General features: G+C 31.2%; 1 protein-coding gene across 1 annotated transcript; it reads right to left on the bottom strand.

The window, feature by feature from the left end:
- Nucleotides 121-3,216, bottom strand: LOC18613073 (homeobox-leucine zipper protein MERISTEM L1). The gene is made up of 9 exons (XM_018117951.1): nucleotides 3,202-3,216; nucleotides 2,655-3,050; nucleotides 2,120-2,236; nucleotides 1,738-1,941; nucleotides 1,401-1,572; nucleotides 1,076-1,314; nucleotides 849-929; nucleotides 413-743; nucleotides 121-311 (listed from the first exon to the last, which is right to left on the bottom strand). The coding sequence occupies exons 1-9, from the start codon at nucleotides 3,214-3,216 to the stop codon at nucleotides 277-279; spliced, it is 1,590 nt and encodes a 529-aa protein (XP_017973440.1). The 3' UTR covers nucleotides 121-276.

Here is an 18,058-nt window from a genome sequence, read left to right as displayed (position 1 = left end):
CAGTGCTACAAATTGATTGATGTTAAGCATAATAATACGCAAAAGATTTTAAAACATTGTAATTCTAATGCGGAATATTATGAATATACATTCTCAAAGTCCCCAAGGGGACACCTTGGCTGATCAGTTCCTACAGTGCAATAGGTCTGTTTGTATCTATATCAGCAATGAGGGATAAAATAGAGAAAAGGAGAACAAGCTAGCTTTCGACAAGAAAACAATATCTTCTTTTTCCATCCATGGTATTTCCAGGTTCAAAATGAAGCCTTGCTGAAATTATGAGACAACCATATCTTCTTTTTCGCCAACAACTGCAGGATAAAGGTAAGAAATCTGTGAGACGATATCTCTTAAAAATTGTGACTATGAGAAAACCACTGCTATATGAGTGCAGGATATATAAGAAACTTACGCTCTTCTTTCAACTCCCTGATGATTTCAATCAGATCACTGAGAAAATCTTCTCTAACGGTATCAAGCGTAACAGGGCCTTCTGTACGATCATAGTGCAATTGCACTAGAAAGGTTACGAGAGAACCATCGCATTGGAGGCCTCCTGGGCCATCAGGCATTATAGCAAAACCAGAAGTCACAGTGTCCAACACTCTATCATCACCTTTCTGATAAATGCTTTGGACTCCCGAAACAATGTTAAAATTGACATGATCTTCGTTAATTAGTTTGGATAGGATAAAGGAACAATATTCATCCCTCGTGGCTTCTTGTAAGCAGTATCTGGCTTCCTATCACATTGAATGTGGAAATTCAAGAATATAAGCAAACACTTGTAGAGAGATAATGAAATCTGTTGGGGGAAATTGGCATATTATTAGTGAGAAAACTTCAACCTCTTCCACCTTCTTCCTATGCAGAGAAATGGTATTACTTTTATCATCAGTAATAAACTTGAACAATTCTTCAGGCTCCTCCTCAGTATCAGAATTTGAAGTCGAGCGAAACTGCAATGCATATATATATATATATATATATATATATATATATATGTTGTAGTTCATCAGATCAGAAATACACCATAACCCGTAACAGACTAACAGTTGCGTGGATAACTTCATACCTGCAACTGTAAATCCTTTTTCATTAAAAATTGAAAAACTGAGAGTGGCTTAGCTTGAATATGGAAACTGTTTAGGCCGACATAACCAATAAATTCTTCAAGTGTTTTGTTATGCAGAAGCCTGATTGGATCTTCATCATTAGTTAAGACAGAAAGCAGATCCTCGTTAGGATGTTCAGAAAAACATTCCATAAAGAAATGCTTCATGGATCGGGTTAAAGCCAAGAGATAATCACCAGCTGCACCAAAATATGAACAAAATGATAGCATCAAGGGTTTAATGTCCAAGAATAAAAACCTGAAATTAACGAGAATAAATTACTACCGCTATGATGCAAATCGATTTTGACATCAATAAATGTACTCCTGTCACGCCTCAGCTTCCACAACAGTGTGCTTATCCAATGATTTGCACAGAATGCAAAGTTTGAACTGGTTTTTGAAGAGTACATGTTTTCTCTGGGTTCATCCACCTCCACATTCTCAACACATATAATCTATACAAATTAAGAGAAACACACGCATAGGACTTAAAAGTAAGTGTAGGGATTGCTGATCTTCTATGATTTTTTCTGCAGTAAAAATACTAAACTGGAAAAGTTTTTGTATTCAATGATTGAATTGCACTGTACTATAAAAGCAGTTTATAAAAGAATACAAACCTCACAATCCAGAGGTCCACGTTCCCTGATTATTACCCCTGATGGTCTCTTCCGACTATTGCAGTTTGCAGAACCATCACCCAAATAATGGCTTGAGATATCAACAACTATATAAATTGACTTCATTATCTCTTTGACATAGCGGAAAAAATCAAAATATCGTGTTGGTACAGATGTTGTTGGTAGCTGAAGCTCCGCATACACCTGTGACATATATAAACAAACATTATATGGCACATCAAAGTGCGGTATAGGAAAAGAGGACGAAATATCCGTTAATAAAATAATCTTGCTTGCTGTTTCAATTGACAAACATTTATGGGTTGATGGATGACAAATGGCAAGTGATCTCCATGTGGGAAGTGCCTAACGATCAGTTTACCTGTACTACACCCTTGATGGCAGTATCAGTATTTCTCAAATGCTGAAGAATGCGCCTGGGAGTGTATTCCTCTCCATAGTTGACGATAGGAAACAGTGATTTAGACCAATTTTTGTTCTGGGAACATATATACAACAAGAGCATAAGAAGGACGACTAGAGTACAACAAGAAGTTCAGTAAGTCAGGAGATGAAGAAAACAAAATATAAGGAGACAGCGCATCAGCAAAAAGTTATATCTTATGCCTGCATATTATATATACTTAAAAGCAAGTTCAACTATTCATGGCTAATCAAAGTTGCCAATAAGAAAGTAGTTAAAAATTAAAGATTTTGAAGTAATATAAGAAAGCAAGCACTGACAACATCTCCATATATAGCGTATAAAAAAGTGGCATTCCTAAATGTCTGAACTGCTCAGTGAATCCATTCAATTACGAACTACTGATTTGGCGTTGATACCCCACACTTGCATATCACATATCCATTCCAACTCTCAACAAAAAAGGAGTCTACGAAATATATAAAATGCTCACCACATTCATCATCATAGTGACCATTTCAGATGCACGGACATTTGGAATAACTGCAGTTGCAACGGAGGATTCTAACTTCTTTCCAGGAAGAGCAGGAGTTTGAAACTCGTTTACAATATCATCCAGACTACCCAACCCAGGCTTCATGCGAACCCAAGTGCCTGCTTCCTCTGCCATTCTCATAACCTCCTGGTAAGCTGCCTTAAAGTAATTGTTTGCACATTGTAATTTTTGGTACTCACTGACGCGTCGTTGATACGTTTTCAACCTAACTGAAGAGGCTGCTATGGCTTTGCCTTTATCTGCAGAAGGTTTATTTTCTTCTTGATGCGGAGAAGCTTCAAGTGGAATGTCTTTACCGAGATCTTCTATTTTAATACTGGAGGGTCCAGGAAACTGCAGCACAACCCCAAAGTAGATAAATTTGTTAAGCTGTAAACTTTTGGCAATAAAAAATTGAACTATCACCGTAAATTCTCTTATCACAATCAAAGACAAAAGTTATCTTTGAATTGTTTCAGAAAGAGAAGTGGAAAGACTACCATACCGCTCTACAGTCCATATGAGATTTTGAACACCTTGGCTCCAAGCCTGTAGTAGGACACAATATATCAGAACGAAAGTTAAACTTTATAAAAACACAGTTTCCAAAGTTTCTTATTCGCTCTCCAATGTGAAATATGCTTGTCAAACTCAATGAAAAAGGAAACTGAATAAGATTAGCCGTCCAAAGATAAAATACACTAATTGAAACCAGATGAGAGCTACGAAAGGTTTACAGAATGGGCCAAGAATACTGAATAGAGACAAGAAAAGCAGGACTTAACCTATAAGAATACTTATTTATCGGGAGTCTGCATTAAATAGGATAGGTGCAATGTAAAAGGGAGCGGAGCATGCACTGCTCTCTACGGTCTGGAGCATGGTTGCTTATGCTGGATGTTTAGCATGATGTGGAAATGGCAGAATGCCATTCCTTGATATCTTGATGTTCTCTTTCAAGAATGAATAAAATTCTTTCTAGCTTATCAAAAAAAAGAAAAGAATACTAATGTAATACAGAACTTCTATCTAGAAATGCTAACGTATATGAAGCGGATAGAAAAAAGGGTTAGCAGAGTTGCCGAGGATAATGAAGAAGCTTTTCAAAGATAGTTAAGAACTTAGAAAATACCTTCAAGAATATGGTCTCTGATGGATGCTTCACAAAACAAAACTACTCTATCTTTCTTCGATGAAAAAGGCCAAGAAAACTGGGTAAGAAAAGAAAAGATGGATTTAATGGAGATACAGAGAACTGAGGAAAAGAGACAGATAGATGCGAAGTGAGAAAACACCTTGAAAAACTCTATCTTTCTTCAATGGAGAGAGCGAGAGAGAGGAGAGGAGAGAAGAGGGCTTTATAGGGAGACACGGATTCGTTTCAGGTTTCTGTTACGATCCCGCCGATTCTTTCCAATAGGTTAAGGCGGCTGTATAAATAGACACGTGTTCGCCTTTAATTTGTCAATTTTTTTTCATATTCTTTCAATAAAGTCCATTTTAATATATTTCTTTTCAATCAACAATTTTAATCTGTAAGACTCGCATCTTGTTAAAGCAATGAAGTAGGTTTTTGCATTACAGTTATTAATCATACGCTTCGTGCTTATTGAAAATGAAGTTTTTTTTAAAAATAATATCTATTGAATTTGGAGGAGTAGGAGTAAGTGTTTGTTGGACATTTTCACCAATAATAGTAAAAGAATGAAAGTAAAGAAAAAAAAATCTTTTGAATAATTATGTTTGTTCAAAAAATTATATTTATAATTAAGTTTGTTCAAACAGTTTTATTTGTTCAAAAGGTTATATTTCCATGAAGAGACATAACTTCATTTATACTCTTTGATTTTTTGAAAATTGACCAACAGAAATAATTTGCAGTAATTCTCTCCACCTTTTCCAAATTCTTCTCAAATTGCTTCTCCATGTTTTGCTTTAAAAAAATTTAATAAGAATTTGATAATGTTGTTAGACGTAAGTGAGTACTCAATGGATTGATTTTATCAATGCAAAACGAAGTCAATCACTAAACTTTATTGTATTTTTAAGGTTTATAGCTCGTAATCCTTTTATGCACTTTAATAAATAATAGGTTGGGCCGAATAAAATTTTATGGAAAATTACATAGGTACATGCCTTGAAGTTATTCCCTTATATTTTCGATTTTCTAATCCTTGGTTCTAACAATCTTAAGTTTTTATTTGGTTTAATAATGGTTGCTGCAAGTAGAACATTAAGATAATTGATTTTTGACTTGGTGAAATTAGACCAATTTGATGTTGATAGAAAAAAATGGTAAAATGATTTTTCACTAGATTACCATATCAGTTTTTTTTTCTTAATTAAATTGATTTGCATGAATTGTTTAAATTCTTGATTATTACATAGTTTAATAAAGTTACGTGGTTTCAATCATGTATCTATTAAGTGTAAGATAGTTGATAATGAACCTATAATTTATAAATTTACTAAAATTTAAAAGATTCTTAACAACTTCAAACCTTATAAAATGAATATGCATGAATCTATTGTTATGTTATTAAACTTTGGTAAATTGTCATCATCATGGAAAGACTTCAAGAGAACACCTTAATACATCAAAAGAAGATTTGTCTCTTGAAGAATTTATGAGTCATCTTCAAATTGAAAAGCAGTAGTGCAAAGAACATGAGAAAGACTCATGTGTCAAATGTTTATGAAATGGAGAAAGGATAGTCCTACAAATTCACAAAAGAAGAAAGAACTTTCTGTTAATGCCTAAAAATTTAAGAAAGAAAATGATGCATGTTTCCATTATGAAAAATAAGGTGTCTTGAAGAAAGATTGTTACATTTTCAAGAAGAAATGGTTATATGAATAAAAGTATCTTCATGATCATTTTATTAGTAATTAAAAGAATAGAATGATTATTTTTTATTATATAATTTTCTTGATTTATGGCATCATATGTTAGAAAGATAAATTTAAAGTAAAACTATTAAGAGGGGGCTGAATTGAATGTTAAGTAAAAATTTCCCCTTTTTCGATAATCAGTTCAAATATGAAATAATGAAACAATAAAACAAATTATGAACTTAATGTGTAAAGAGCAGAAAAGTAAAAAGGACTCAATAGGATTTTTATAGAGGTTCGGGTTTTCAATACCTATGTCCTTTCCCTTGATATCATAAGGAGTTTGAATTCACTATTAGTTTGCCTTTTCAACAAGATCAGGCGTAACATTTATAATATCTTTTTTGCAAGATCAAGCGTAACTTGTACATCTTACCTTTTATAGATTCGACATAACCAATGCCAAGACACTACCTTTTTTAGGTTAAAGCACAACTTTAACATAAGATGAAGCCTTTTAAAGGATCAAACAAAACCCTTCTAACTTTTGCTTAAAGGTATAACCAATACAACAGTTGATTCAAGTGAACCACCAACTAAAAACCTCTAACAAGGTTGATAAAGAAGTTTAGGTTTAGAAAGGTGAGAGCTTTCACCAAGATAAGGATAATCAAGGCAGGTCTTATTAAGCTAATCGATTTTATGCTTGTAAAACACTACATTAATTAGCCATATTTCATGTTAAATATATTGTGGATATTTTATATAATGTATGAGGTATTCCTTTATCCATGAGTTTATTTATAAAGAGTTATAAAAGACTTATGTAGATAAAGTCCTTGGAACATAATAACCTTGCAAAGAAATTATAAAGGTTATAAGTATGAGATTCTTATGCATCAAAGCCTTATTTTTAAATATGTTCTTGGTCCTTGTATTGTTAAGAATAAGGACATTGACATTACTCAAAGACTAATACATGTTAAACCTCCTTACTTTGGAAGTAAATAACCAATTTCATACGTTGAAGTATGTGAGATACTTGGGGATAATATGTGAGTGCTTGTTAAGAAACAAGTTCACTGAACATGACCAGCTATGAGAGTTTCATTTGGTATTTCACTCAAGTGTCTATGGAAATACTCTCACGCGTCAGTAGTGTAAGTAATCCTTAGACTTGCGATACTAGATCATCTTGTATGTGAATTGTCATGCTTTGATTTCACTTCTACGGGTCTGAAGGTGACTAGATGTCTAAACAGGATGCTTTTGGGTGTGGCATGAAGCATGCAAAGATGAATGAGTAGACTAGAGTTGATTCATCACCCCAGGTGATTTAAAGGGGACATATCTCATTTGCTCTTGGCTTATATTGACTAATAGTCCTTGGCTAAGGCAATCTTGATAGGTCAATATGGTGTTGGTTTTAAAATTATTATAGTTTTGATTATGATAGAATGATCAAATTTGTTTGAACATTATTTGAGTGATCATTGACAAGTTCTTGAAATGATTTAACTCTCATACATTTGAATTGTATCTATGAGCTTGTATGACTTAGGTGTATGGGTTCTTACAATTCACATGAATTAAAGTCTGATTTAAAGATTAAAGGAAAATCTAGATGCGTTCATTAAGGAGGAGTTTTGAATATCTTTTTTAATGATGACAAAAAATAAGAGAAAAAAGACTAAGTTAAATAGATTTTGATAGGTCTTTATGTTTAATTTATGTGTGTGATGCTTAGTTATGGTTTTGTTGAATATTATGTGCTAGTTATTATGGATATTCAATTTATCTTGCTTTCCTATTATAGATATTGTATATCTTGTTTAGATATTGTGGATATTATAAATATTTTATTTCAAAATTTTAAAGAAAACTAGATGCATTAACTAAGGAGGAACAACTCATTATGCATAAAGATTTGAAGCATTTATAGTGAACATAGACATTGCACTCTTAATCTAAGAGTGTTTTGTCATCATAAAAAAATAAGAGAGAGAAAATGCTGATTTCGTGCATTTTTTATGATAACAAAACATTCTCATTCATTAGTGTCTAATTATATTATTTAGTGTGCAGACAAAAGCTTAAATTCATTTATATATTTGGTATTTGAAAGCAAGTCAAGATACTTGTTCAGTTACAAGATGGGTTAATTAGTTAAACAAGCAAAGAAGAAAGAGCTTTGAAGAAGATAGATTAGTCTTAACTGATTAACACAAATCCTTAATCAATTAAAGCAATTATGGATGCTACACTAAGGACAGACAGAAAGGTCTTAATTGATTACACGAGGTTTAATCAATTAAGTGGCTGTTGGATGCAAAACAAAAGCTTTTTAATTGATTAAAGGAAATGAGTTAATTGGTTAAAGGTCAAAGTTAAAGTGCCAAAATTCAAATTCAAAATATTGATGACCGTTTAAAGCACTAAAACAAGATAGTTAAAGTTGAAGAATTCGTAATTGGTTGGAACCCATTTTAATCAATTAAGGATGAATAGAGAGAAGCTTCAATCTGTTAAAGGGAGTATTAATCTGTTGAAAAGACATTTGTCAAAAATAATGCTTGAAGGTGCTTGAAACATAAAGTTATTAATCAGTTAAAGTTGTCGTTAATTAGTTAATGCAGAAAAGCTGTGTGCAAGTCAGAGAATACTTAATCGGTTAAAGCTTGCCTTTAACCTATTAATGAAGCGATGTCTGCACATTTGAATTTAAGCACAGAAAGACAAAATAATGGCCAAAAATGGCTAATTTCTATCTCCAACGGTCAGAAGTGATTTTTCAAGTATTTAAAGCTTCTTCTATAGTAAAAAATTATAGAGAGAAGCTATCCAAAGTGATTTTGAGCTTAAAAGACCAAAAACGTTCTCTTTACACTTATATTTCACTCCCATCCTTTGTAAAAGTGTTGAGCTTAACTTTGTACATCGTAGATCAGGTTGATGATCAATTGTACTCCATCTTTTCTTCATTTCTTGATTACTTAGAGTATGCGAGACACTCTATGAGGTTGATCAAGCTTGGGTTAGCTTGGTTGTTGTTGTAGGTTTTAACTTAGTTTTAGAAAAGTTAGTTTGGGTTTTAGTTGATCTCGAGAAAAACCATAGTTAAAAGTTGTGGTTGAGCTTGTGAAAAGCTATTGTAAACGCTTGGAAATTCCACTGATTTTATTGAATTGGTTTATAAATCCTTAATTGAGAGATTAGGGTAGTAGATGTAAGTCAAAGGAACCGAACTACTATAAATAATTGCGCTTTATTTACTTTTTCTTATTTTTCATTTATTCTTAACTCTTAAATCACTCCTCCAACAAGCCTTAAACTTCCATTATCAAATTCCCTCAATAAGCTCTTTACTTGGAAAGAATTTTTGTGTAATTTGAAAAGTGCTATTCACCTACTTTCTAGCAAGCTCTTTGAGACCAACATATGGAAGCTACAGGACTAACATAGATAAGTTAAAAAGTAGAAACTGAGTCAAGCAACATGTATTGTTAAATGCTGCTCGTGATTTATAAATATAAATATAAAATTTTAATTAAATTAATTTATATTTATTGTCAACATGTTGGGCACCTAATGGGTCATATACATAAAGTGAATTGTTGAAATTAATTTGAGTTCAATTGGATGTGATCTAATTGATTTTATAGAGGCTTAATCTGATTAAATATTGGGTTAAATCAAATATGATTTGATGGAGTATTAAACAAAAGCCCAAGTAGCGCAAGACATTTTCTAATCCTTGTTGGATATGAAGTAGGTCAATTCACTCTATAAAAGAATCCTTTAACCGCCTAGTGAATGTACAAAAGAGTTCTATTTTTATTTTCTCATGTATTGAGATAGGATGGCAGCCAAAATGAGAGAAACACAAGGGAGCTCAAAGTTGAGAGTTTACTAGTACAAATTTTGGCTTAAGGATTCACACACTCTTAATGAAGAGATTTCAGCAAATCACTATATGGATCATTATTAGAGGTAGGACAATTGTGCTATTATGGTTTGATAAGTCTTAGTTAATGTACTAAACTCAAAAAAAAAAAAAAATGAAACCCAAGGAGGACTCCACCAAAGAAAGCACACATCAAATTTTTAGGTATGTCAAAATCTTTCTCTTGTGGTTTTTCTAGATTAATTTCAATTAAAGTGACTCATGGCTTAGGGGATTAAAATTTTAATATTCCACTATGTATGATTTGTCTTAGCATGGTTTGAATTCCCTTCAAGTCTAAGCTCAAGAAGGATCAGCTAAAGATTAAAGATGTGAACATTAGGCTCTTTGCTTGTTTAAAGATGGGAACTTTTGGTCACAACTATTTTTCTTGGTTTTTTGCTCTTTTCTTCTTCAAAGATGATTCAAAATGTTCAAATCTTCTTCTCTTCTTTCTTTAACGTCCTCAATATGGATATTTATAGCCTTTGAGATTTTTTGCCCGTTGGAGTGAGTTTTGAGGTTTTGAATTATTTCTGTACGTTCCAGTTAGCTTGCAAAATCTATCGCTTCTGTAGAATCGACTTTTTGTAGTTGAGTTGTTAGTTCTTCGCAAAGTCTGTAGCTTTTTGTTTTTGAAAAATCGATTCTTTTATTTTGAGGTATCAGTTTTTCTACAACTGGGCTTGAAGGTGACACCTTTGTAATCTTGAGGAATCAATCATTTTACCTCAAGGTGTCGGTTCTTCACTGTGGTTTGGCACCAAAATTTGAATTCAAACTTAATCTTTGCCACTCCACTTTTGTCCAATTGTGCTATGCCTTTCTTGGTCACCAAGTTTTTGAGTTGTACCTTTAGCGCTTTAAAAACTAACTTCTTTTCTATGTAGAATTGATTCTTTCTTCCTTGTTTTCTCCTTCTGCATTCTGTCTCTTGATAATCAATTCTTTGTCTTTAAGGTGTTGATTCCTTATAAATTTTGATTCTTCTATCTTTTAAGAATCGACATTTTTTTTTCTCAAAATCAATTCTTCCCTGTTGATTTTTGTTTGAGAACTAACTTCTTCTTCCCCAGAATTGATTCTTCATATAACCAAAGAAATATATTTTGCTTCCTTTTCATTTAAGAATCAAGTCATTTCTTTTGAAAACTTGATTCGTAGGTTGGCAGATTTAATTTTGAAAACCACAAACTATTGAAAAAATTAAGAGTATGATCATCCATATTAAAATTATGTTCAAACAATCAAAGCTTTTCAATAAGTTTTTCCTTTAAATTCAACTTTAACAATCCTTTGAGGATTTTCTTCATACTTAAAAATATTTTTCACTTTCAAAACTCATTAAGTTCTATCAATTTTGTTATGTTAAAAATAAGAATAAAGCTAGCATCTTAGTTTATGAGACGTTAATTAAAAAAAAATGCTTGCTATGTCTAATATGGAATTGATTCCAAATATTGATAAAATTATATAATATCATAAAACTTGCTTGCTTATTGTGATCATTATAAATTCATTTCTAATATCGAAATTGTTCTAAATACTTTAATTGGTGCATAATATTGAATGTGATTTACAAAGCTTACTTGTAATATGAGGAAAGAGATATTATGATATATTTATTAATGATTACGATCTTTCAAAAAAATATATATTTATTAATGATTACTCAAGATTCTATTTGGTATATTCATTAAATTCTAAAGATAAAATACTTGATAGATTTAAAATTTGTAAGTCAAAAGTTGACTTACATTGTGAATATTTTACCAGGTGCTTAAACTCGATCAAGGTGGTGAACATTATAAACCAAGTTATGTTGACTCCACCAAGATAATCCATCAAATTTCAGCACCTTACATACCACAACATAATGGAGGTAGAAAAGAAAAATAGGATCTTGACTAAAATGGTAATGCAATATGATCAGATTCCAATCTTTGACAAGGTTTTTGGGATGAAATTTTATTAACAGCTTGTCACATATCAAATAGAGTTATTAAAAAAGAAAATAAGATTACCTCATATGAGGAAGGAAAAAAGACCAAATCTTAATTATTTGAAGGTTTGAGATGCAAAGTTGTAGTTAAAGTTTTAGAACTATAAAGAAAGAAATTGGGTGAATGAGGCATAAAATGTACATTCATAAGATATGCACAACATAATGAAGTATATAATTGAGCCAAATGATTCAATTTCAATTAACACTATTTTTGAATTAAGAAATGCAATTTTTGATAAAAATCTATTTCAAGACAACTACAGCCCCACAATCAATTCAATTAAATCATATTCCATTAGAACAAATAGAAAATAATGATGAATCTTGACTGGAAATAAGGAAAAACAAATGGGTTAGAAAGGCAACAAACTTTAGACTAGATCTCTACATATTCCTTATGATAAAGATGTGAGAAAATATAAACGATAAAATTCTTTATTATTTTAATTTGGAATTAGAGTTTGTTAAATATAACAAAATGAAGTTTCAAGACAATAAAGTTTCAAGACTTTACATTTTAAAAGGTTTGAAAGGAAGCAATTAATGATAAAATGAGCTCAATAATAGGAAATATCACTTCGATGTTGGTTGATCTTCCACCAAGTTCCAAATTAATAGGTTGTAAATGGATTTTCAAAATGAAAATGAAGGTGGATGGAACCATAGATAGGTTTAAAATAAAGTTAATAGCCAAAGGCTTTACATAAAAGCAAAGAATTGACTACTTTGATACTTATGCTCCAATAGCTAAAATTGCTACAATTACACTTCAAATTTCACTTACATCAATTTATAAGTTAATAATTCACCAAATAAATGTCAAGACAACATTTTTAAATGATGAATTAAAAGAGAAAGTCTACATGGAACAACCAGAACGGTTTATTATTTCAAGAAAAAGAATAGCGTTTTTAAGCTTGTCAAATCACTATATGAACTTAAACAAGCACCAACACAATGGCATAAAAAATTTGTTGAAATTCTTTTAGCCAATAGCTATAAAATAAATGAGTTTGATAAGTGTATATATAGCCAACTCTAAAATGGTAAATAAGTTAATTTGCTTATATGTGGATGACATGCTGATAATTGGCATAGATTTGGAACAAGTTGAAAAGACAAAGAAATATTTGTCAAATAATTTTACAATGAATGAGAAAATGGCTTAATTTTGTCACAATTACACTACATTGAAAAAGTGTTCCAAAACTTTAATCTTAATGATTCTACTATAGCATCTACACCAATAGATTTTCAAATTAAATTAATGCCTAATGTTGGTAGAGTGGCTGATTAATTGTAATATGAAAAAGTAATTGAGTGCATAATACCTACAATGGTGTGCACAAGACCAGATATAACATTTGTTGTTAAGAAATTAAGTAGGTACACAAGTAATCCAAGTATAATACCACGTCATCTGTCACGTGTTCTACTAGTCATCTATATATGGTGTGTCCTGTCTTGTCATTTGTCATTTGTTCCACTATGTCATCTAATCATTGTGTGTTCTTCCATGTCATCTACCATGTTGTCCATTATATAATCTATTTTTTCATATGTCTTGCCATGTCATATGCCACATCATCTATCTACCATGTCATCATTTTTGTAAGGGGATTATTTTTTTTTCTTTTTAGTTTTGATCTCATAGTTTCAATTATGACATCAATATATACTAATTTTAACTTCCAGATGGAGTAATATGAAATTTTTAACTTAATTAAAACTTTTTTTTGAAAGGTTTTCTAATTTCATGAACTTTAGTGTATTATCACTCGAGACATTGTTCAACTTACTCATAGGGTTGATGAGATTAATGACTAGTTTGTAGAACAACTTGAAGATTGTTGATATTGAGACAACACAAAAGATCTAGGATTTTCTTACCACCAGGTATAAAATTTCTAGGATTGCTCACTGTTATTAATTGTGGACACTCTTCGCAATCTAAAATAGGAATCTAGATATTCGTGAATGATTTTTGACCCAAGCTCAACCTATTTGGAACCAGCTAACTCAAGTTAGAATTAGTGAAGATCATCTTCATCTTATTCAAGTTCTTTTGACTCTTTAATTAGAATATGAAATTGTCAAGGCTTCATTACTACATCGAAGTTCACTTTCAACATTAGATACTATTATTCAAGAAATTATTTTAAAGAGACATGTCTTGGTGTAAATAAATCTCCACAAACTGATACTGATCTTTCTACTACAAATACTAAGCCATCGACCTAGCAAGCTAGAGTCAATTTCTATATGAATTGTTAACAACAAGGTCACAATATTTTTTGATTGCGCCACGATTGAATGCAAGTATTGTCATAAGGTTGGGAAATCTATTAGACAATGTCTTATGCATACACCAAGATCTAAAAGTAGAACCTCTAAATCTAACAAAAGTTTCTTAAAATTTGGATCTTTAACCATGTTGCTGCTACATCAAAGGAAATACCACTCTCATTATAAGTGAAATAGAGATCTTACTAAAACAGGTTGTATTTTCCAGTTCTTTTTTCCACAGTACTTTTTCTATTACTTCAGATAATTCATCTTGGCTCCTAAACTCTTCTTGTTGTAATGATATAAGCAACTTAAATCCATCAAACATAAGCAAAAGAGAGATAAATAAATCAAACTACGTATTGAGTTCAATCATAATCTTAGATTAATAATTTAGTTCACTATCAAGTCACACATCATCATCAAATAAAGTTTAAACAATAACATCAAACTAAGAAAAATAAAAAAAACAATAAAAAGATAAAACTCAAGAATGATAACCTTGATCTTCCAAATCTTCTTCTTCAATACTACAAAGTCTTCTTAGCTTCAATGACTTTGTGGCTTAATTCTCAGTTGTCAATTTGGTGTTTTTCTTTTTCTTCCATTAAAAGTCATCTAAAAGGTTGTTTTTATAGGGTTTTGAAGTTAGGACAAGTTGGGTGAAGAAAGAATTCAATTTCAATCAGAATTTCCTCATTAGACTACGTGAGCCATCGCCTTGACCTATTAATTAGCAGAAATTGTAAATGCTCTAGGACTACTATAGTGTTTCATCTTCGACAAGATTTTTAACCAACTTCCCGGGTGAACTAAGTGAAGTGCTAAACATGAAAGTTGTAGATTTTGCTCTTAAATTTCCAATGGTCTAAGAATGATCTCATTTGGAGATCTCTAAAAAGAGTTATGGTTGAAATACAAAAACATATGTAGTGGAGGTTTACACCTTGAAACTGCTTCCCTTCTTCCATTAAAATTCTTCCTTCATTAAACACCTACAAAAGCATGAATAAATAAAAAACAGCTTATCTTAATCACATTAACACCAAATTAAGTATAAAATTAAATAAGATTAGATTGACTCACCTAAATTAATTAATTTAAAATAATTTAACTAAAACCTACTAATTTCTATGCATTATTGCAAGAATTAAGCTAAAATAATATCAAAATTATGCCCAAATAACTCTTAAATTTACAAATTATCGATATTTTTCAAACATAATGCAATTTTGAGAATTTTCAAGGAGAAAGTATTGATACGTCACCTTGAAGTCTCCATACTTTCTTCACACAATCAAAATTTCTCACATAAAACACAGTTCTAAGTTCTCAAATAAGACCAATAATCATTTCTATTCAAAGCCATCAAAATTCACATATCAAAATCAAATTAAATTAAGTTTTGGAGCACCAATAAGAAGAACTAATAATAAAGTGAGTCCCGAGCATATAACCATTGACTAATAACAAAGAGGGTAAGATTGCATCAACTACCAAGACAAAGTTGTGGCATAGCACTAGGGTGGTTTGGTACCTATTGTCACCGATCGCAAAGGATACAAAGCCTTAAGCATAATGGCGAACATCTACTATCACTAACTATAAGTCCTTAATTTAATAGGCTCCACTAAAACGTTTTCCAAGTTTAAAGATTAACCAAAGTTCATTGAAAAACAAAAGAGTGAATTCATTCACTAACAAAACCAAAGAAGCCGTGACAAGAATATTCTATTTTTCATAACCAAATATCTCAAAGACAAAATGACCCAATGCTATGGTCCATTCAAAGAAATTTTATTTTTCATTTTGAATATTGAAGTAACACAATCAATCAATCCATAGACAAATAATCAAGGCTTTAAGGTATCAAAACATTAAAGGTGCTTGTTCCCCATGCACAAAAATAAATACATAATAGGCAAATAGTATATATAGCTTTCATCAAAACATACATAGAAAACCATAGTCCATAACACAACCTTTATAGAACTCATGTTTTATCAAAAATACATTTTTATGTGAGATTGTAGAATAGGCATGCTTAATTATGTCAAAATACTTTAAAAATGTCGTATTTACCTACCTCGTTGAAGCATGCCTTTCCTCTTAGCATCTTTCATCGAAAGCTCGACTTCTCCAAAAATGCCAACTTCTTCATCAACACCTAACATCCAATTTTTATTGTTAATAACTTGTTCCCTAACTCTATCCTTAACAATAACCAATTATCCTTTCATAAACTTCTTAACCTAATCTTCAATCCAAAATTAACACCAAAATCTAACCCTAACTAGGATATTAAACTTCAAATTAAAAAGGTTTAGAATAACTTTACCTTGGTGAGCTTTAATGTACCAAAAAAAATCCAAAACCTAGATTTTTAAGGAAAATAAATAAATTTTTAATAAACCAAAATTTTTAGAAATCATAAACCAAGATTAGTTGTTTGGAAATGGTTAAACGTTGCCTCTAGATGAACTTAGAATTAAAATTTGACTTCAAATCTAAAACTTGAAGCTTTGAAATGATTTGCAAGGATGAAAGTGTGTTTAAAGAGAAAAAAAAGGAAAATGTAGTTTGGTTTTGAAGAATAAACGTTTTTAGCCAAATGGGGAAAAGTATACCTTTATTTTTTTCAAATCTGCAACGTAGGTATTGATACTTTTGGATAAGTATTAATTCTTTTGGTTTCTAGTTAATGGCATCGATATTCTAGGAACAAGTATCAATACATGTTCATCAAGAGGCATTTTTGGGTTTCAAGTATCTATACTTCATAAACAAGTATCGATACCTTTGCTCCAGAATGCAGCTTTTAAGATTAAAACCAATTCTTTTGACCCTTTAATGGTCCAAACTTTCAAGTATCTTATTTGGCCATCAAAGCAGACATTTTCTAAGTTATTAGGGCTCATAAATCAAGTTCAAAAGTGTGAAATTACCAACTCACCAGGTTAAGATACATTTCAACCTTAAGTGAAAAGCGGGGTTTCAAAGCACTGTCAACTTGCTAAACAACTAGCTTTGTTGTCTAATAATAGTACTTCCATGTCTAATTCCCTTTTTAGGCTTGTTCACTCTGACTTTAAGGCATTTTTCTTGTTTCTTTTATGAATCATTATCAATATTTTTTTATTTTTATTGATAATTATTCTCATTTTACTTGAATTTATTTTTTTAAACAAAGATCTGAGTTATCTTAAATTTATATTAAGTATGCCACGATGATCAAAACTTAATTTTCTCACACATTTAAAATCCTTCAAATTGATAATGTAATGTAATACCAAGATTTTTCACTTTTTCAATTCCTTGATCAATAGGGCATTATCTTTCATCGTTTTTATCCTAGTACATCTCAGCAAAATGGTAGAGCTGAATATAAATATTGTCATGTTCTTGATACGATTTGTGCCCTACTCCTTTCTTCCTCGTGTCTCAAAATGTTTTAAGGTGAAGTTGCATTAATTGGCATATATATAATAAATCATACTCCTACTTTAACCCTTAATAACCTTTGTCCTTTTGGATATCTATTTGTTAAGATTCTTGATTATTCTATTCTTAAACCTTTTTGATGTGTCTATTTTTTGTTATGCTCTAACCACATGAACATATCAAATTGCAACCACATGCCTAACTTTGTTGTTCTTTGGTTATAGGATCGAACACAAAAGTCATCATTGTTGGGATCCTATTTCAAATAAGTTATGTAGCTTTAAATATGTCACATTTTGGGAAGACTAAGTGTTTTATTCTTTATCAAAATTTCAATCTTCCTTTTGTAGTTTTTATCAGTTTATACAAACCCATCTTGAGTTATTTTTCCATTCCAAAGACTTTTGATAGGTTTCCTTATATTCCTACCCTTGTTCTTACTCTTACAGAATCTACTCCTACTATTGATTCTGTATCTATTCCTAACCATCATCATTTTACTCCGGTAAGAAAAACTCATTATCATCTTAGTGACTATTATTATTTTTTTGTTATTGTAGCCTTGCATGTGCCTCTATCTTATCATGAGGCTAGTACTAACCCTCATTAGCTACAAGTTATGGAAGACCAACTGGAAGCTTTAGAGAAAAACCATATTTGGGATTAAGTCAATCTCATTCCAAGTAAGATCTATTGGTTATAGATGGTTTATAAAATCAAAACCAGCTCAGATGGCTGTGTTGAACATTGTAAAGCTTGCTCAGTGGTCAAAGGTTATACCCAAGAGTTTGGAATAGATTATGAACAAACCTTTGCTTCTGCTGCCCATATAACCTATGTACGCAGTTGTTTAGC

This window comes from Theobroma cacao, chromosome 1, assembly GCF_000208745.1.
Source record: "Theobroma cacao cultivar B97-61/B2 chromosome 1, Criollo_cocoa_genome_V2, whole genome shotgun sequence".
Lineage (NCBI taxonomy): Eukaryota > Viridiplantae > Streptophyta > Magnoliopsida > Malvales > Malvaceae > Theobroma > Theobroma cacao.
This window is presented reverse-complemented; position numbering and strand designations above follow the sequence as displayed.

Excerpts from the sequence above, each read along its gene's own strand:
- LOC18613073 (XM_018117951.1), bottom strand. Across the intron at positions 1,942-2,119 it reads CCATCAAGGGTGTAGTACAG|GTGTATGCGGAGCTTCAGCT; the intron begins GTAAACTGATCG and ends TATATGTCACAG. Across the intron at positions 1,315-1,400 it reads AATCGATTTGCATCATAGCG|CTGGTGATTATCTCTTGGCT; the intron begins GTAGTAATTTAT and ends ATTTTGGTGCAG.